Genomic DNA, 21,532 nt, shown 5'->3' with positions numbered 1-21,532 from the left:
GCATCTGGTCTCCCCGGGAGACACGTCTATGAGTTCAATGGCCAATTCCAGAGAGATTTACTTTGTGTCTTTAAAACCTCCTTTGATGAATTTATTTGCTTCTTATATGTCTCACTAGGCACTTAATGATATAACGCTAGAGTAATGCTCCCATACATTTAAAAGAATGGTATTCCTCCTAAAAAAGCTTAGTCGTTGATGATTTTCATTTCGATGTGAAGCTCGCTGATGCCCAAGCCAACGATTCCCCCTATCATGTAAAACCCGATCATTCAATATGGAAGAATTACACTGCAACTTGAGACTATTAGTATTCAGAAAGTTTCATTACAACCAAAGTTAGCACCCGCAGTAAAGGCGTAAAATCGAAGTTTAGGTAGCAACAAAGAAACAAGTTTAGCCTTGAAATAATGTCAAGATTCAAATGGAAATATAAGTTTTGCCGCTCGCCAGAAATCCTATATCTTCTAGTCTTCTTACTTTAGGGCATCCATATTAAATTTGGACGACTCATTTCATCTTATCTTGTATGGCATTGACTTGGCCAGTAGTATATCTCTACCCCTGAGGCATGCACACAATACCAGTGCTCACCCTTTCCAAATCTCTTTACCAACCCACGAACTCATTCCCACAACTCTTCCTTTCTTCCTGGATATTGTCAAATTTGGTATTCTTACATTCTACATTCAAAACAACAATAAACAAGCTTGATATTTCCTCTCTCTCCTTCCCATCTCCTCTTTCCCTTGCTAAGGCTTAGCTATAGCACCTGAGCCTATCCTTTCCCTAACATTACCAAATAAAAACCTTCCAATTTTGCTATTTCAACTACCCTCGGGTGATTTACCAACTAACTTACGCTGCTGACTGCCAACTAGATTTTGCTAGGCAACTCGTGAAAACCTGCGGGGTATGACATCATCCCTATAAAACCTCTGTTAAAAAAGAGTTGTATCTAAGAAGAAAATTTAAGGCGAGAGACAGTTTACTCCTGTATATATCGAGCAGGGTTTCCATTTAAACAAAAATGTTTCTGGGGATTTACAGATTAAACATTAGGATTTCTAGCAAAGATTTCCATGCAATGATTTGCCCCTCGATGTGAAGAACTACGCGGTTCATGCAGTAAAAAAATACCAACTTGCAAGCCATTCTGATGATTATCTTATATCTTTGCAATAAATATTGGATTTCATTCTACAATGGAAAATAGATGAAAATGAATTCGAATTCCCTACCCCCACTATCATCTCCCATTCAGGGATCCTGTGGAAGCTTCTGGACGCTCTCGACCCAGACCCTTTGAGCACATGAAGGCAGATGGGCCTAAGCATTTGAAGGTGTGACGGAAAGTAATAGTTGAAGACGCTCGAATAAAGCTACAGCCATGGCTATGTCAATACCAAGAACAGTTTTGCAAAGTATGATGAAGGAGGGAGCCAAGGTATTTTAATTTGGTTAGAAAAAATTTAGAGCTTAGCAAAAATCTTTCCATGATCTTACAACAAACCCGATGAAACATGCGCTTTAGGACCACAGGTCTTAGGATGGAGTTGGTTCAGATTTTTCATAAAACAAGCTTATTTTCAGTAGCCACAGTTTCAGTCCATTTTTCATTTACTTATCCGTTAGTCCTAAGTACAATTCTACACAATTACATTAAAACCAAATATTTACAAAATTTGGAATAGTGTTTTTATCATCATCGATGGCTACTTTTGTACCAGATGCCAATTTGTTTAATGCAACCAAGGATTTTACCTTGATATCATAGATTCTGCTCAATGCAAACTTACAAATGAAATTAAAGTAGTTAAATCTACTTTGGTGTGGCAATTTACATAACATAACATTCTTTTAAAACATACATTCACATTGGCATCCCATCTGATGGATTCTGAAACAAATTCATGCTTGGGTTTAATCCAAAGGGCAGAATTAAAACCACAAACAAGCCTGCTTGCATTAAAATTTTGTTGCTAGCCAATTTTTTTGTCAAAGCAATTGAAAACTTACTTCTATATTAATATTTCCTAATTTACAGCATTACAGTGGTCTTGATGAGGCTGTGTACCGAAACTTGGAGGCTTGCAAACAGTTCACCGACATAACAAGATCATCATATGGGCCAAATGGTAATTTGACATTTTTGAATGTAGACTGAATTATTTAGTATTGTGGAAAGTATGCTTAACAAATTGTTTATAGTTTATTTCAATAAACATTAAAATGAAACATAGAGTAAACTTTGGATATCAAGATTGCATCAAGTGTGAAACTCACAAAGCAACACAGAACCATCCTGTCCTACACTGAAAATAATAATTTTTGCACCATTTATTGTTAAATCAATCTTCTTCAATATTGATTAAGCTTTTCATTTTATAATAGGCATGAACAAGATGGTAATCAATCATTTAGAGAAGCTTTTTGTCACAAATGATGCAGCAACAGTTATCAAAGAATTAGAGGCTAGTACAAACTCTTCTGCTTGTATTGTATATATGTTACTTAGGCTAGTATATATACAAAAAATAAATTGTTCTACTTAGTTCCTAAAAACCTCTTACTTTTGCCTGTTTACTTTGAGTCCATTTACTTTTAATTCTGATGAAGCCCTGTGTATGCCAGGGCAAAATATTAGCCATCACTGATTTACGAAATATGTAATCCTTAATCCACAAGGAAACTATTTTGCAAATTATGGTCAGCTTTAATTGACCGTAAAAGATCCATTTCAATTTACAGGTTCAACACCCTGCTGCAAAAATGATTGTGATGGCTGCAAATATGCAGGAGCAAGAAGTAAACCTCATTTTTTTATTTACCTTTGATGTTGTTGCTTGACTAACTGCAACTCCTGAAGCCAAACATATATACATGATTAGCAACTGTTTTTAATAACTGTGTATCCAGTGGCCATATAGGTTTAAACCTTCAGCAATGCTGCAATGAACTTCTGTTGTGCCTGCATTTATTGGCATTTATCAGACAGTGGTCAAGTGAATGTCTAAGTCTCTGTGCATGCACAGATGTGGATTTTTGAAGCTTTTGAATATTTGAAATTTTAATCAACATGTTACCAGTTCTACCAGAGACGGCTGTGTTTCATTAAGGTGGTAACATGTTCTGTAATTTAACAATAATGAAATTAATAGAGAGTGCTGGAAAATAACTGACCCAAGCGAGACTCGAACTCACGACCCCTGACTTTCCCGCACTCTCTATTAATTATCCTTAAAATCCTGTTGCCTGTAAATAATGAAACTTTTCACATAATGATAAGCACAATGAAATACACATACTGTTATTCTATAGCCCTTAGGTTCATTGCTAGGATCAAACATTTATCAAAAGAAGTAAAGTTCCTACATTTTTCTGTAGATATTTTTATATCTACATTGTCCACCAAGATACTCACAGGCTTTATGAACAGTTTAATTTGCTTAATATGTTTGTGGTGTCACCAATACAGATAGAAATGTTTACCAACTTTATGGTTTTAAATCAACAGGCAGGAGATGGCACAAACTTTGTTTTGATATTTGCTGGTGCATTATTACGAGAAGCTGAAAAACTCTTAAGAATGGTAAGTTGATATAATATACTATTTAACAAAGAAATATTTTGCTAGTATAAACTGTTCATAAAATCACTGTTAAAATTATTTTCAGTATTACTTCCTTTCAGTTAAATGTTATTTCTGTTTGTATAATTTTAGGGACTATCACCATCAGAGGTTGTGGATGGATTTGACATAGCCTTAAAGAGGGCATTAGAAATATTGCCAGGTAACAGGAATTTCTTCTTTGATACTGAAAATAAATCAATTCAAAATATATTTGTCACAAGTTTGCATTCAGAATGTATGTTGGTGCTTTTGCTGTTGGTGACTTGTGATTGCTAGATAAACCATTGGTTAATTGATTCGAAATTTGATAATTTTGAGATGTATCTTCAAATTTCCCATTAGTACACAAACTCATGAGGTTTCCCTTGCTTGATCTCATCATAATTTGCAATTTCAATGGAAAACATAATTACTTAGAATATTGAAAGTTTTGTTAAGTGGAGAAAACTAAAGGTAAAGAAAACTTAAGGTAAAAGATTATAAGACAGTATTAGGACCAACACTACACCAGTGATCAGATGCTTGGACACTAACCAGAAATGGGAGATAATGTCAGAAAAAACAGAAATAAGAATAATAAGAAGATTTGGAAACACCCTGTGGGTCAGAAGGCATAAGAAAAAACTACAATTAGGAAATTCAATGTACAAACCCTAATAGATAAGACTATGGTTGTAACATCTTTATCAGGCAAGATAACTTGCAAAGAACGAGAGTTGATCATCTGGCAAAGAAGTTCATAGACATTGCTTTGCCAGGAGAAAGAGAAAGACAGAGAACTTGATGGAATGCTTATGTCCCCCTCAATCTCTGATGTTGACATTTTTTTGCACCCCATTTTCAAGATACATCACAACAGAACCTCCAAATAAATGGAACCTCGAGGGGAGCAATTTTTCACTCATGTTTAGTTTAAAAGAAGGATTGGAAGGGAGCTGGGGGGGGATCATGGAGGGGGTGCAAGCTATGGCTTGCCTCAAATGGCCAGCCCTTATGCTAGATACTATATTAGACAAAAAAGTAAGAATAAATATATATATACATCTTACTTTTTTAGATCTTGTATGTGCAAATGCAAAGAATCTGAGGGATCCATCTGAAGTTGCAAAATTTATCAAGCCAACAATTGCTAGCAAACAGGTGAAAATAAATCTTGTGAATGAGAGGGGCAAAACATGTGCAGGCCTTGCAAGCGCTTGACAAATAAAGCCCCTTTAACTTCCTAGGCACTCAAACTAATATATCACCAAATGTTATCAAATATCAATTAAAGATTTGATTATTAGATTTACTTATCTAATAGATTAGATTTAGTTTTAATAAGCCTGGTTTCTATATAGCCGTAAGGCTGCCTGCGACTACCTGCAACTGCTTTCTGCCATCTTCCATCTTCCACCCTTACAGTATCACTGGCAAATGGAAACGTTTTGCTTGCAATTGCCTGCGGTATGGGTAACTATGCCGGTAACTGGGTAAAGTTTGAGCGGGAAAAACTGGCGGGCAAAATTCAACAACAAACATGGCTGCTGTATGTAAACAAAAGGATAATTGCTTCAATATGAATACATATTGCTACTTGCTTACATGAGACACAATAAAGTTAAGAGAAAGCAAAGGTTTTGGGAGGAACTTTATGGTCCTTGCATTTCTTGTCGTACATGGAGCGATAATTTCTTATGCAGTCCATTAGTTTTTCATTACTACTAATTTCTGAGATCTTTTCCAAAGTCTCGACTACGAAAGACGAGGACGACGCCATGTTTTTGGAAAGATGAGACAATGAAAAACAATAACAATTTCCAAAGGCCCTATTTCAATTGGTTCTTGCACACCACATGATTCGTTTGAACAAAAGAATGCCGCAGGCAAGGCGTTTCCATTTGTAATTCGTCTGCCGCCGGTACCGGGAGGCTGCCGTAAGAGATGTGAAAAGTTGAACTCGTTCAACTTTCTCCCGGCTCTCTCGGCAGTCTTACGGCACTTCAAACAGCTGCCTGCGGTACTGCGAGAAAGCTTTTCCATAAAAATTTATCTGCCGGTGATACCGTAGGGATGGAAGATGGAAGATGGCAGAAAGCAGTCACAGGCAGCTGCAGGCAGCCTTTAGATTCACAAGGCCTGGACATGAGAAAATGTTATTCTACCCTTTTAATGATAATAATGATAATAATCTTATTTAAAGTTGGTCTATTTACAATAGTAATATAATTACTCATTTATACCAACTATTTACAAAAATAACTTTAACAAAAGATAAAACAAATTTGCAATTCAGGTTTTTCACAAATCTGGCAATTACACTTATCGCCAAGCCAGTGCTTGATCGCTCTGTTGAAAGCTGCAACTTTTGGAAGTGTTTTTATGTGGACACTAGGGGTGTTCCAAAGGAGGCTTCCTCTAAAGGATGATGACTCTATTCCAAATTTTGTTGTTAGTATTCTTGGCAATCGACATAAATTAAAGAGTGCTTTATGCTATACAGACAAAAGCTTAACGCACATATCGATTTTACACTTTGAAATATTATTCATGACTAAATATTATGCATGACAAGAAATTTTCTTCAATTATAGTATGGAAATGAAGATTTTTTGTCAGAGCTTATCGCAAAAGCATGTAGTAAGTGATTTCTCTTTCATTAAAATTTCAATGTTAGTCTTCTAGTGTTTTTCTGTAGATAATGCCTGAGGTCTTTCTCCAAAAATATTTCTAGGATATCCAGAAATTATCTAGCGTATGCACTGACAACATTGTTCTCTTTTGAGAACACTTTTGTTATATTACTGAGCATTCAGAATATTCACATATTGTTTTGTAGTAATTAATTATATTTCAATATTGTGTGTTCATTTCATGCATACATAATACTGCCATACTCTAATTTGCTTTGCTTGTTTTAGTTTCAATTTACAGACAAGACGGTAGTTTCAACGTAGACAGTGTTCGAGTTTCAAAAATTCTTGGTTCGGGAATGCATGCCTCTGAAGTGGTAAGGGGAATGGTCTTTCAACGAGAAGCTGAAGGAGATATCAGAAAAGTTGAAAATGCCAAGATTGCTGTTTTCTCTTGTGCGTTAGACTCTGCAACTACTGATACAAAGGTAATAGAAAACTCTAATTTTCAGTGTCCCTCCAACTCTTTTTATGAGCTCAACACAGTTAAGTTAGTAAATTTTCGTAGTACTTAAGTTAATAAAGAACAATTCTATTGAGAATAACAAATCTTTGTAGTCATAAAAAATGCAAATCGAAGTTTAAAAGGTTGATGAATTCTCTGTTTTTATTTCTTTTATTAACTTTAATTTTTATTTAAGATATATAATTGTTTATTTAATTAAATCATTTGATTGTTTATTTAATTGTTCTTTTCGCCATTCATTTTATCAAATGATCATTGATAAAAATAACTTTTATTTCCAGGGAACCGTTTTAATCAAAGCAGCAGAGGAATTAATGAACTTTAGTAAAGGAGAAGAAGATCTTTTGGAAGCTGTGAGTTATGTGAATTATATCACAGAGCTAGATAATCGTTTTGTTAATAGACTATTAGGTTTTAACCCTGTGTACTGACTGTACATTTGATCTCTTCTCGTGCCAATCCACAACAGTTTCAGCTCTGTGTAGACCAAGCAGGCATATTTCCTTTGTGCCTCCTGTTCATCCCTCGTCTCTGGCATGTTTTGAAGTTGGATTGTTTTTGGTTAATACATTCTTGCATTTTCTTTTACAGCAAATTCGAGGAGTAGCAGAAACAGGTGTAAATATGATTGTTAGTGGTGGAAAAGTCGCAGATATGGCCCTACATTTTTGCAACAAGTATAAAATCATGGTTTTAAGGTGTGTTTCAACATCAGTTCTTTAATCAGTAATAGAATACCCATAAATTTAAGGAACAAGTTTGAAAAAGCTACACAAAAAAGCGGGAGCCACATACATGTTTTGGTCAAACTGTCATCAAATGAATGTATGATGATCAAGTGGTCTCATTCAAGTCTTCTTAATTGTCAGTTTATCCTTTCTTTCAAAACTTGTCAATCGCAAGTAAAATTCAATTCCACTGACAAGAGAAAGACTGCCATTCTAAAGTCATAGTGATTTTTGCCTGTTAGCAGTAATAACACTGCACCAGTTCACTAACTTACTGCCATATTCCATCGATACTTTAGTTTTATTTTCTTCCCCTCCCTAATACACCATACAATGATTCACTTACAATTATGCCAGTAAAACAGTTATCTTCGTTTATATTCCTTGCAGGTTGAACTCAAAATTTGATTTAAGAAGACTAAGTCGAGCTGTGCAAGCAATAATTCTCCCAAAAATAGTAAGTGCCTGGTTTCTTCTATTGTCAAAAAGAAAAAGTTTGGAAACTTGTATGTAAGAGCCAAGACATTTCCTTAATCATACCCATGGATGGAGATATTAACATTAGAATATTCAGTCATTAACCTTTGTTAGCGTATGATTCTAATTGTTGTGCCTATTTGTATGATTTTGTCAATATAGACGGTGCCGACTGCAGAGGAAATTGGTCATTGCGATCATGTAACAGCAGCTGAAATCGGAGAAACACCTGTAACAATATTCCGACAAGGTATGATCCATATAATACCTCAAGTGAAAATCGCTGTGTGTAACTATAACACGTGTCTTCAGTGTAATAAGGACCATTCAAAAACATCTTGCAAATTATATTTCACGAGATATCCGCCTTCACATTGTTGTTCCTTTCTATCGCGACTCTTAATTTCCAGAGCGAGAAGAAACTGCTGTGTCAACTATAGTCGTCCGTGGAGCAACACAAAATATTCTTGATGATATAGAGCGATCAATAGACGATGGCGTAAACACTTTCAAGGCATTTACAAGAGATGCCAGGCTATTGCCAGGGGCAGCTGCAACTGAGATCGAAATTGCACATCAGTTACAAAAGTACAGTCAGGTTTGTTCAGCTTCATCCTTACTTTTTATCAGGTACCAGTTTATCAGAGCACAATCGCCTTCTTCAGTCATTTATCAGAAAGCAAAAAATCTAATTAGCTTGATACAGGTTGAAGTAAGTTAGCATAGCAATGGGTATTCCTGATTGGCTTTGGCTTGGCCAATCAGATTTGTAACATGATTGAAGAGGCCTAATGAGAACTGAACTAATGAGAAAAGAACTATTCGGGGCCAAGTTAGATTGGATCTTTGGTGAACAAACAGACAACCTATCCTTTGTATTTCACTCTCCCGGCGTTTGGTTGAATTTTTTCAGTGGCCAAAAACATTCACTACAAGTTCCAAAATAGTTAAGTGCAACGTAGATTGTTTGCCTAACCGAAAAGCCTTCTGCTCCCAACAGACTCTCCCTGGATTAGAACAATATTCAGTAAGGAAATATGCAGAAGCTTTCGAAGCCTTCCCCAAAGCATTGGCTGAAAACTCAGGAACAAAGGCGACCGAACTTATTTCCAACCTGTACGCCGCACACAACGCTGGCGAAAAAACCATAGGCTTCAACATCGAGGTAAGACTTCCTGTTTTGAGTCTTTGTTTTTCTCACTAGCTAAATTCATAAGTTCGTTTTTATTTTGTTTAATGAAATTCAAGTTAATGTTTTATAAGGTAGAAAGCAAATTTTTTTGTAACTTCTCTTGATTATATTACATGCTTTATATATAATATTAATTTCATATACTGTATTTATATATTTAAAAAATTTTAATGTACAAATGTTGATGATATACAATATAAAATTCGTGTTCATTTATGATGATTATATTTTTGTACATAAATGAACAGGTATATCACAGTCATATTATATAACATTATTTAATGTTTATTTGTTATGATAAATTGCACACAGGGTGAAGGTGCGAGTACACTTGATGCCGCAGAGGCTGGTATACTGGATTCATACCTCGTTAAATACTGGGCAATAAAGTATGCCTCAAACGCTGCAATGACTGTCCTCAAGGTCGATCAAGTAAGTCTTGAAACACAAACTAAATCACAGATGCGTTTTTTAGGTCACATCTTTTCTTTTTTAAATATTCAATCAAATCCAAATGTTGAATTTTGTCAGGTCAAATTTCCGTTCACTTCGAATATGCAAATTTTGGACGAGGAGCTTTTAACAGAAACTATAATTGAATTGTTCAAAACAGGAAAAAGTTTGTCTGAAATGATTTGTCTGTGACTTTCGAAAATGCCTTTTGACCTTTGTTTCAACTTGAATAAGGAGCGACAAAGAATGTAATCGCTGCCCAGACACAACCAGACATAACCCTACAAACGTCTTTTTCTCCTTCTTTACATAGTTGATTTTTCTTTCCAGATTATCATGGCAAAAGCGGCAGGAGGTCCTAAGCCAAAAGAAAACAAGAACTGGGATGAAGATTAAAAATCGGCTGTATTATAGAGATGGTGGCCAGCACTAGCCCCAGAATGGACCTTGCCCTTGGCCGAAAAGCCAGCAACTGAACTTTTTGGCAATTAGAAGAACCAATCGGTTGTTTCAGGAACCCTTCGAAGTAGACATAACTTAAAGAATGTTGCGATTACAGTTAGACAATTAAGTCCAATGTTATTGAGTTTCTTTTTTCTTTTTCTGCCATTTGAAATAAGAATCGTGGGGTTATTAACATGATCCTTTAGAGGGACATATGACAACATTTGGCCCAACGGAGCACTGATGAGTATGTTGAATTTCTTTAGAACACAGAAGAAGATAAGAAGCGAGTCAAATAAAGTGGTATACTGTTGGAAATACTAATTGTTTCTGGTGGAAAATACTGATCAAATCAATAAAAAATACTAACTAGAATTAATAAAAATATATCAGACTATCAAATAAAACTTAGTGTGACAATGCTGCAGACGAACATAAATATGACGTTGGCACATGAGGTCGAGTTTACTGTTGTCTTATTATAAATAATTATCTATGGGTAGGAAATGAGTGCATTTGCTACGAAAAACTCTCTGTAGGGGCCTTGTTAAACTCACCCTTTCCCTGTATCCATGTCACGTAACCATGTGATAATGTGACTTCAAAGCTGCTACGTTGCTTTTACAGCCACTTGACTTTTCCATTTTCGTCAAGACGAACTTGTCCACTTGCAAACAGCTCCATGGCCTTTGGAAACGCTTTATGCTCAACAGTTTTCACTCTTTCTTGCAAAGTCTCCACTGTGTCATTTGGTAAGACGGAGACCGATTCTTGCACGATTATACCGCCTGCATCAACCTCTTCCTGAAAATAGAATAGGGAAAGTAACTTGCAAATCTGAAAGCTAATTTTCAACTCAAGATAGTTGTTGCAATACATCGATAAACCCACAATAAAAACGTACGACAAATAGTTTTGAGACGTACCCAAGCATGAGACCCATCCTATGCTAGATGCTTTAATACCCCTAAATTATCCAAGGGGATATCAAAAGACTATGGAGAAAAACTCAAAGCCCTCATGAGACCATGAGAGTCTCAAAAACAGCGCATTATCTTGAACAACGGGTAAAAAATATGACAGAGCAAGTCACAAGAGACTCCCAAACGTCCCTCGTGAAATTGAACACAATTGAAAACAATTTTCGATCGATTAGGAAAAACATGTTGCATAGCGTTACCTCAACAAAATGCACAGTACACCCCGACAAACGTACGCCGGCGTCCAAAACTTGCTGATGTGCATTGATTCCTTTAAAAGATGGTAGCAGAGACGGGTGTACATTAAGCAATCTTCCGCGCCATTTCCTGACAAATTCTCCGCTCAGTATTCGCATGAAACCAGCAAGGCAGACCAATTCAATGCCTTCGTCATTGAGGGCAGCATCGACTGCCATGTCAAATTTCACTCGAGAAGGGAAATCTTTATGACTGATCACCTATAAAAAAAATTCCAAGAAATAACTTTAAGTCGGAAAAATTTTTATTGACGAAACAATCTGGCCAGGCCAGGGTCAGTCCTACCCTAATAGAACCATCTTAATGAACTATCAGATGCGAAAAACATGACGAAGAACAAATGGAGACCGCCTCACCATAAAGCGCTGAGGATCTTTAAAAATTCTAATTTGAAGAAGCTTTTTAAGGGTCAAACACTTAAAATAATGGTTATATATAATGAGCAATTAAATGATGTTTAAAATAAATGAAGACCTTCGATTTAATTCCTGCTGCCGTCGCTCTTTCCAGACCTTTAACACCAGGCACGTTTGAGATGACCAAAGCAATCTCTGCATTACTGTTGGCACTTAGACTCTGGTCAATTAAAGCTTGCAAATTCGTTCCGGATCCGGAAATCAAAACCCCGACTCGGAGTCGTACTTTGCCACCATTCACGATTCTAGGCCGCTTAGAGCACCTGGCATATTCGTCATTCATAACAGTATCAAGAGCATCCTTGAAGTTGTCGACCTTTACTGGCTCTTCGTGCTCTGACCGTTCATTTAATTTTCCAATTACCCAGGCAGTCTCTCCGGAATCTCGAAGGCAATCGAGAACTGCCGGTCCATCAGCTGGGCTTGTTATTAACGTGAAGCCCACGCCACAGTTGAATGTTCTCAGCATCTCCTCTACTTTGACGTTTCCATTTTGCGCAAGCCAAGCAAATACCGGGGGTATGAGCCATTTATTGGCGTCCAAGTGAGCGCAGATATTTTTGGGAAGAATTCGCGGTATATTGTCCAACAGTCCACCCCCTTCAGAATAAAAGTTTGAAATTATAATTACAAAAAGCTTCAATATAAAAAACATCAGAAACTTACTTTCACTTGTAACAAGGATGTACATTATAAACTAAAATCAAAGCCTCGCGAATATTATGCTTTGAAAACCTTTACATACCAGTTATATGGGCACATCCTTTTATTTTCTTTTGCTTTATAAGGGGCAACAAACTTTTTACATATATTCTCGTTGGTTTCAACAGCTCTTCGCCAAGGGTTTCTTCTCCATCACTGAAAGGGCAAGCATCCGTTAATTCAACTCCGGACAGCTCGATTATTTTTCTCACCATGCTGAAACCATTGCTATGCACACCAGACGATGCTATCCCAAGGACCATATCACCCGGATGTATATCACTAGTTCTTGGAAGCACGTAATTTCGTTCAACGGCTCCAACGGCAAACCCCGCAAGATCGTAGTCACCCTCTGCGTACATGCCAGGCATCTCAGCCGTCTCGCCTTTACAAAAAAGGTTGTACCAATTAAAAACCGTTTAAATTTAAAAAAAAACTCTTATCAGACATGTCTTATCGATCCAGCTTATATTTAAACATATGACTTGATATTTCGGTTCCATGTCGTACGTATATATGATTAAAATTCATTTACAGGATTTAATAGAATCCTAAAATTAGCTAACAATATTTCAGAAGCATACGTGTATTAATAAAAGGTCCTAAGAATTCACTGGATGTTTAGAAAGGAAAATTGAAAATGTTGCAGCAAAAATGGTAAAATGTTGTTGATTTTTACTGATTTAGATACAGTGGCCCAATCGCTGAATCAAGTTTCACGTCTCGATACAAATGCATAAAAAAATTTTTGTTCCTCGGGTGTGTTCAACTGTTTGTGCTACCTGAATCGAAAATAAAGCGGTCAGTCAGTCAAGTCAAAATTCATAACACATAAATTGTCAGCTACCAGGCAAGATTGCTAAAAACGGTCAGCTACCAGGCAAGATTGCTAAAAATGTCAACACTGCCAGAATTTGATAGGAGGCGAATGTTTTAAGCATGAAATTTCAGACAACTTACCGCCAAGTAAGGCACACCCAGCTAGTGCGCATGCCTGGGCAATCCCTGTGACGACATTTTTGATGACGTCAGGAGCTAACTTGCTAGATGCAAAGTAATCCAAGAAGAACAAAGGTTCTGCTCCCTGAGCCAAAATATCATTGACTGACATGGCTACCAGGTCGACGCCTACCGTGTTGTGGATACCACAGGCCTGGGCAATCTGGAAAATCAACGTCTCACAATAATTCAACTTAAATTCAATTACTCTTCTACACCCTTGTGCTAATGGCTTGAGAAGCAATTATGTCACTTACTAAAAAAATCAAAATTCGCTACACAAAACTAGTTTTCGCATTTGTTAAAAAGTATCAAGTGAATAAGATAGCTCTGAAGAACGTGAAGGTTGTAAGGAATGTAATTTCAATAAAACACAATAACCGAATATATATAATTACATAAAAGAAAGCATAACTCGGCAAAATACGGCACAGAACTCACTATATACCTAACCTTGAACAATATTTTAAAGTTATATTGTTTGATGAAAAATGAAGTAGGGCAAAGTACTGGCGGATAAGGTCGTTTACTTCGTTTATATCAAATATTTATATCAAGAATCACTTGGTGACCAACCTTCAGTTTAGTGCCAACACCATCTGTACCACTTACGAGAAGTGGGTCATTGTATCCACATGCTTTCAGATCAAAGATACCACCGAAGCCACCGAGGTCAGGGGTGCACCCAGCCCGAGCGGTGGCTGCTGCCAAGGGCTTGAATGCTTCGACCAATGACAATCCAGCATCTATATCGACGCCTGAAGACAGGTAACTTACCGAACGCTGCATCCTGACGAATGCAAAGAAGAAACATTGAGGCTATTGAAAGAACCAAAAGTGCTGCAAACCAAACAATGCCAGTTAAGAACAATGCAAATTAAGAAAGAGCGATGATGGAAAAGAATGGTTAATTTCCCAAGACAGCCTTATTTTCTTTCGATGTTTACAAATCAATCTTTTAAGAAATGGAGCTTCTGGTTACCAGGAAAGCTAACTGCATATGAGATTATTTTCGTTTCCTTTGGGAATCTTTCAAAACAACCGGATATCACCAAACCATTTTCTGTACCTTCCACATAAGTTGATTAGTTTTTCAACGAAACCCTCAATCACCTGTCGTATTAGCTCTTTCAAAAGGTTTTCAAAAATCTTTGCTCGATGCCAGGTTTTCCCGCTCTTATCTCATAAAGTACAGCTCCCAGATCTTCCCATCCTTTAGATATGCGCTATATTCTCTTCACAGCTAAGAATTTCTGAGCATTTCAAAACAAAACCCTAACCACCACTCCATAAAGCTTTAATCTCTGAATCTCGGAGCCACGCTGTTTCAAACATCTTCCCAATTTCTTATCCAAGTTTTACTCTCCTATCTTGTCATGATTTTCTCTCCATCCTCTCCCCCCCCCCCCCCCTTCGAGAAGTGACGAGAATACTCTAGTGCTACCTTGTCGAGCCAGCTCAATTGCGAAGATGTCTTCTACATAATTTTTCACCCACAGCTCCAACATGTCATCCTCTTTTTGCAGCATCCAGTTATCACCAGCACCCATTCGAGCCTTTTCTTTACATTAACTTGCATTGATCAAACATGTCCTTTCCATATAACTCAATTCTTACTTTATGATTTATGACAAATATTGTGACTACTGTGTCTTAAAAAAAGGATAAATTTTAACTAAATATTCATCAAATGATAGTTTCTACCTAAAAGTTAGCTCACAAACACTTACTCAGCCACTTTTGCAGCAATGTCGCTTCTAAAAAACATCCCGTCAAATGAGATTGCGTGTACAGCCTGGTATGCCTTGCCTCTTGCTTCTGACATTGCTTTGCCTATGCCTGTGACAGAGAGAACCCTTCCACCAGAGGTTAAAATTGCGTCATCTTTTTTGCAAGTGCCCGCATGAAAGACTTTAACGCTCTCTAAACGCTATGGAAGAAAATTTGAGACACGAAAATGAAGCAGTAATCAAATAAGGGTTTGATGAAGAACAATTATACATCACCAGCAAAATTACAAGAACTACAATTAGGCAAGAAATTAAAAATGAGATATGTTTTGCAAAAACCAATAGCCTATTGCTAGCTGTCAATTACATTAGACGATGCAGATAATCAAATTCTACAAATAACTCACTTTTACACGATCAAGTCCAGAAATTTTCTTTCCTTTTTGATATTGTCCTGGGTAACCACCACTTGCGAGAACGACAGTCACTGCTGACTGTTGTGTATGGAATTCTGGCATTTGACTTGGCAAATTACCATTCACACAAGCCAGCATTACTTCATAAAGGTCACTTTTCAACATCGGTAGCAAAACCTGGGTTTCTGAAACAGCAGAAAAAAAGGCATGTCAGTGGTAACAAAAGGATTTTGGGGCAAAGGGAAGACATTAAGGGCCTGTTTACATGGAGGCGAGTTTTCAGTATATGTAGCCGGGAAACTCGGTGAGCAGGATGACATTTCTGCAAAAATTGAAGAAATGTGCGTTGGTGCCATTCAAAGGTGGCCCATCCCAAAGCAGGAAACAAAAGTTTGTATCAGGATGGTTTCAACACACATTTCTAAAAATTTGAGACAGATTTTGATGATAAACTTCTGTTTTAGCCTGCTGTGATTTCATCTACAAGGAATTTGTTTTGTACAGAAAAGGTTGATATTTTGTTAAAAAGCTAACAGAGTTACCTGGCTGTCCATGTAAACAGTGAAGTGAGAAACTGTTGATTTCACATACATGCCGGTAATCTCAATTAGCCTGGAAACCAGGTTAACCAGGAAACTCGGTTAGCCGGGAAACTCAGTTAGCTGGGAAACTTGGTTAGCTCGAAAACTCGGTTAGCTGGGAAACTCGGCTAGCCAAGAAATTCACCTCCATGTAAACATTTCCATGTCATTCAACACAAATTAAAATTAAGCTTCTGCTTACTGGTCCATCAGTAGTTCCTGAATGCTGTATAGGCAGAGCTTTATATGCTTTTCGTGTATAGAACAGGACAATTCTAACTTGCAACTCTGAGATTCACACTTAATGTGAGCATTAAGTAACTGAACAAAAATCTCTTGGGACAAAAATTCATTTTGAAGGAAGGAAGCTGTGAGAAGAAAACTAATTTTTTCGTGACACTTTCAAGTTATGATTCACGATTCAAGTTATGATTTGAGTTATGTTTAAGGACACTTACAATTCTAGACAAGACAGATTCTGGGGAAAACAGAATAGAGAGTTGACCCACTGCAATTGCTATTAGCATAATCATCTTTGGCTTAAAGCAGTTTCTATTTCAAAAAACTTTTGCTTTAAATACCTCTTTTAAGAAAAGGTAAGATAGAAATTCTTAAGCTTACAGGCCATGTATGGGTGAAGGCAAATGAAAAATAATTATTGAATTACCTTATTATCTAGAAAAAGAATTATCTAATAGTTATTGAATGAGAGAATATCAGATCTCTAATACCTGGGTCTCCAAATCGACAGTTAAACTCAAGAACTTTTGGTCCATCCTTAGTCATCATAATGCCAGCATATAGGATCCCAACAAAAGGGTAGCCTCTCTCTTTGAGCCCAAATATCGTCTTTTGCAAAACATTTTCCTCTATGAATTTCAAGGTGGCAGGTGAAATCTGTAGAAAAAATTGTCAGCATACAATTTACACACATACATATGTACATCAAATCAGTACCCAAACTCAATGGTATCACAATATGTAAAATCGTAACAGCAGAAGAAAAAAACAGATTTATAATTACAGCCAAAGCTTTTAAAAGGCACTAGTAATTAAACATGTAAACTAGCCCTCTTCCAATCCATATGAATTTTTTTAGCAGTGGTTCACAGTATAGGTAATGATCTGAGCTGCTTCTTCTATAATTTGGTTGACAAAAGGACAATGTAACAATAAGTTTGCACAGCAATAATACTCATCATTTGTTATTAATCATTAAGTTGGCTGAAGGGAAAATTTGTATCCAATGTATAGGAAAACCCAAAAAGAACACGTTATTATCTAAAAAATTGCATCTGTTAAGCAAAGAGCATTTATGATAGAAACTGAAAAGTCAAGATGAATCACCTAAACTTATAACTGCCAAAATGATATCTTACATGTTGTACAGGACAAAAGGCTCCCATACCACCAGTGTTTGGTGCACCAGCATTTGCAGTCAGACGCTTATAATCTTGAGCAGGAGGAAACGCTGCAACATTACTACCATCTGAAAAGCACAATACCTAAAAAGAACACGAGTTCAACCAAATAAGCTCAAAGCCAAACAAAAAACTGTTTGGGAAGATTTAAAACAACTTACATTTCATAGTTTTTAGCAAGTCAAAATGTATATACAGCTCATATAAGCTGACTTTGTTAATTCCAGACAGAAAGTTTCCTAAAATTTCAAAAACTTCAAAAACAATTAGCCTTGCTTTGAAAATAGAAATGAAGGGTAAACAGTGGATCAATTGCCAATGACTTAGAAAGAAATGAAAATGAAAAAAAATTCATGTCAACATACTGTGATTAAAGTCTTTGTTGCCAGTTGCTAATATGGTCCATTCTCTTCTTAACAATGGAACCCATGTTAAAAAGATATCAACTTTACTTAAGCCAAAAACATCATAGATATATTTTGGATCGTTCCTTAGGAACTCTGAAATGTTGTCATTTAAATGACACATTAACTTACTGAGATCTCTTCACCTTCCAATTTTTCTTCAATCACAATGTGATTTCCTGCATCTCCAAATTTCCTTTCCTAAACAGACCAAAATGTTCATTTACAGCTGCATGTGACATAAGATTATAATTCATAACAATGATTGCACTATCAAACAAAAGTGGCAACTCAAAGTATAGAACAAACTTTACATCAACATCAACAAGCCTTCCATGTTCAACTAAGAAATGCCAATGAAGAGAATGCTACTCTATTTTGGCAAGGAATCCTCATTATGTCCTAAAAACATCTACTGCAGGCTACTAAGGACCTTGTATGGGATGTTATGCACACATGATCCTGTGGGATCCTTGGAAGGATCTTAAATAGGGTCCTGATCTGTCAACAAGAGCTTGTTTAGGGCCCATGGAGTCTGACAAGAGTTTCACTAGAAGAGGTATCAAATCAACTCCAGGACTATTTGAAAATGGTGTTATTATATGGTGAAGCTGGATATGAGAAGGATAACAGATTACAGCCAAACAAAAGGATTTCTATTGACTTTCTAAAAAACAAGAAGATTTCTCAGAAGGTGCACGATTTTCATAGAGTGACTTGCTCCTCAACTTTAACTGAAAGGCATATGACAAGGGTGTTAACTTAAAAAATCAATGTAATTGCTACTGGCAGCATTCCATTTTTGTCTGACAGGAGCTTTCTTGTCACAATGGGAGGAGAGAAGATCATTTCACCACAAAAAACTTGATTGAAATAACAATTTTAGCAGCACGTAAAGCAAATCATATAATACCTAAAGTACATGATACCTGCATTAAAGTACATGATAACTGTATTTTTAAAAGACCAAAAACCTACATTCAACATTGATGACACAGCTTCTATTGCTTCAGATTGATTTTTTGCTACCAAAACACCTTTTCCTGCTGCTAAGCCATCTGCCTTCACAACCAAGGCATCATATTTTGCAGTTGCAATATGCTGAGATGCTTTGTGTGCATCATCAAAAGACATCCATCTGGCAGTGGGGATACCATATTGTTGCATAAACGTTTTGGCAAATGCCTTGCTTGCCTCAATTTGTGATGCCTGCTTTGATGGACCAAAGCACATTATTTTCTTCTCTTGTAGCCTATCAGCCAAACCTTGACAAATCATTTTGAGAAGCTAATTTTAGAGAGGCCCAGTTTGAAAATGTTTCAATGATACTACAACAAACAAATATAAATTCTTGAACTTTTATTTTGAAATTAATTAATAGCTAAACCACCATATCAAATCAAACTATTCTTTATTCAAACAAACTGTACATATTTTGATTTCTAGTATAGTAGCCTTGAAGAAGCTCTGCTTACACAACAGGGTAAAAATTTTATTAAATTTGTCCCCTTTAGTCTCGGCCCTTATCTTTCTCATTTTACCTCATTTTCTCATTTCATATAGGTTCATTCCAAAGTTTCCAACTCTCCCGATTTGGAAGGGAGACTCCTGATTTGAGAGTTCTTCTCCTGTTCTGCGGCTTTCAAACCTAACCTTCGTCTTTCGGGAATTTCTTTTATAAATCTGTTCTAAAATCTCATTTCGAAAAACATGTTAAGCAAATAAAGATCTACATAAGTGTTTGTAAATTTTGCCATCTTTCAGATGTTTAAAACATAGCTGGTGAAATTCACTCTGACTTTTGATTAAGACCTTTTCAGTTTCACAACATGACGTTTTCTGATTAATTGCTTCGCAAAAGTGTAAATCTGGGTGTATGAATTAAAAAGAGAACATTCAAGCTCAACACGAGTGTTAAAACTGATGCATTCAAATGTTTGTGTCATCTTAACCTTCTTCATAGCTGATGTTTTCAAATTTTTGGAGAAAGTTTTGGATTCATATTAGAAAAGACTTTAATATAGATGTAAGGGCTAGGTGTTACTTCACTTTTCAAGTTTATCACCTGCCAAGGAATTATTGGAATCCAATGAATCCTTTAAAGAAATTATTTTAGCAAGAGCTGATTTTGGTGGAATTTTTTTGCAAATTTCGCGAGCATTGGTATTCGTAGACGGGCTAAATTCGTATGTTTCGTGGAAACCTATAAAAAATCCGAAATCAAATATTTTAAGGTTGGAGCGTCTGTCACCAATAAGTTTAGCTAGGAACTCTGCACTAAATTTTCAATCAACTATACCTTCAGCTAAAGGAACCTCGGGGCCAACAACGACAAGTCTGATATCATTTCTAATACACCAGCTTGTTACTTCTTCATGATCTTTTATGTTCAAATAAACATTTTCTGTCTTTTCTTCTTGTTCTGTTCCAGCATTGCCTGGAGATACAAAGATTCTTGTCACATGAGGAGATTGGGCAAGTTTCCAAGAAATGGCGTTTTCTCGTCCTCCATTACCTATGACCAGGACTTTGGCATCCATAGCTGATTCTTTAAAATTGATTTAATGATAACACAGTTAAAGTAAATTTATAGACAATTTTCCCGCTCCTGCTCCATAGAAACAGAAATTTTCCTGAACGAGAAGTAAAATTTGTTGTTGCACATGGCCGTGTGTGTATACGAGGCAAGCCTCGAGGTGAGATCGTGGGCCCCTGAAGCCAAAGCCTCAGAGAGCCAAAGGATGAAGAACTGGGGGAAATCCTTTGACTCTCCGAGGCTCTGGCACCCAGGGTGCTGAAGCCACTGCCACAAATGCACATTTGAGGTCGGTGGCAGCCCCAGGGGGAGAGGGTACTCCTATTAAAGCCTGGCAGGGAGGCTCTTGTTGATTTGATACCAAATGGCCAAATTTTGATAATAGCACTGTCATTTGGGGGTATTTTTTAAATTGTTGTTTTTAAATGGGCATTTGCAATTGAATGATGAGTTGTGATTGCGATTTATTAAAAAAAATTAATAAGAAGTTATCCTTCCCGAACCAACGGCAGTCAATGGCGAAGGAATTTTTCAAAGAAATGGATACTACAAAATGGCATAATTTTGGTTCTTATGCTACCATTTGGGGATTATTGAACAAATATTTGATTATTTATTTGAACATTTATATCATTTGAGTCAGGGTAATGTTTAACACTTTAACTTTGAATCTCTTCAATCCTGACTGGATCCCCTGTCAGGCATAAAAAAAGAATTTCAAGACAACTCAGAGTTTTACTAAAATCATATCATTTTTTCAGTGAAGGGATATCTGACACAGGAATATCTGACCCTGCGGGTACACCTTAAAACTAGAATGTTAAACGAAAAGCTTTAGCAACATGTTTCAAAATGTTTGCTTCTTTCAAGGCCTTTTTTAAAAACTAGATCAGGCACATGGGATGCGACGCTGTTGTCGTTTCCCAATGCCTTGTCAAAATCGACCATACTCTGCAAACTGGTATCCAAAAACACAGAGATTTATAAATATAGTCTACAGGCTGCATCAGGGTAACAATAAAA

General features: G+C 36.5%; 2 protein-coding genes across 2 annotated transcripts; one reads left to right on the top strand and one right to left on the bottom strand.

Annotated features, from left to right (window-relative positions):
* The first annotated feature begins 1,286 nt into the window (after nucleotides 1–1,286).
* Nucleotides 1,287–10,204, top strand: LOC135685134 (T-complex protein 1 subunit theta). Its single transcript, XM_065200947.2, has 17 exons — nucleotides 1,287–1,447; nucleotides 2,048–2,138; nucleotides 2,395–2,474; nucleotides 2,752–2,808; nucleotides 3,518–3,592; nucleotides 3,725–3,794; nucleotides 4,692–4,774; nucleotides 6,208–6,253; nucleotides 6,535–6,734; nucleotides 7,054–7,125; nucleotides 7,364–7,470; nucleotides 7,891–7,957; nucleotides 8,140–8,227; nucleotides 8,388–8,575; nucleotides 8,978–9,142; nucleotides 9,482–9,601; nucleotides 9,953–10,204. Exons 1-17 carry the CDS (start codon nucleotides 1,391–1,393, stop codon nucleotides 10,016–10,018), a joined length of 1,632 nt encoding a protein of 543 aa, XP_065057019.2. The 5' UTR covers nucleotides 1,287–1,390; the 3' UTR covers nucleotides 10,019–10,204.
* Nucleotides 10,205–10,364: 160 nt separating this feature from the next.
* On the bottom strand, nucleotides 10,365–20,657 carry LOC135685132 (trifunctional purine biosynthetic protein adenosine-3). The gene is made up of 13 exons (XM_065200946.2): nucleotides 20,273–20,657; nucleotides 18,952–19,238; nucleotides 18,106–18,174; nucleotides 17,528–17,653; nucleotides 16,880–17,045; nucleotides 15,559–15,752; nucleotides 15,152–15,351; nucleotides 13,998–14,211; nucleotides 13,383–13,584; nucleotides 12,466–12,807; nucleotides 11,779–12,320; nucleotides 11,247–11,504; nucleotides 10,365–10,870 (listed from the first exon to the last, which is right to left on the bottom strand). Exons 1-13 carry the CDS (start codon nucleotides 20,511–20,513, stop codon nucleotides 10,688–10,690), a joined length of 3,024 nt encoding a protein of 1,007 aa, XP_065057018.2. The 5' UTR covers nucleotides 20,514–20,657; the 3' UTR covers nucleotides 10,365–10,687.
* Nucleotides 20,658–21,532: the final 875 nt, after the last annotated feature.

This window comes from Rhopilema esculentum, chromosome 15 (genome assembly GCF_057945365.1).
Source record: "Rhopilema esculentum isolate cy_ngs chromosome 15, ASM5794536v1, whole genome shotgun sequence".
NCBI classification, from domain to species: Eukaryota; Metazoa; Cnidaria; class Scyphozoa; order Rhizostomeae; family Rhizostomatidae; genus Rhopilema; species Rhopilema esculentum.
Note: the sequence above shows the minus strand (reverse complement) of the source record. Positions and strands in the feature narration are given on the sequence as shown.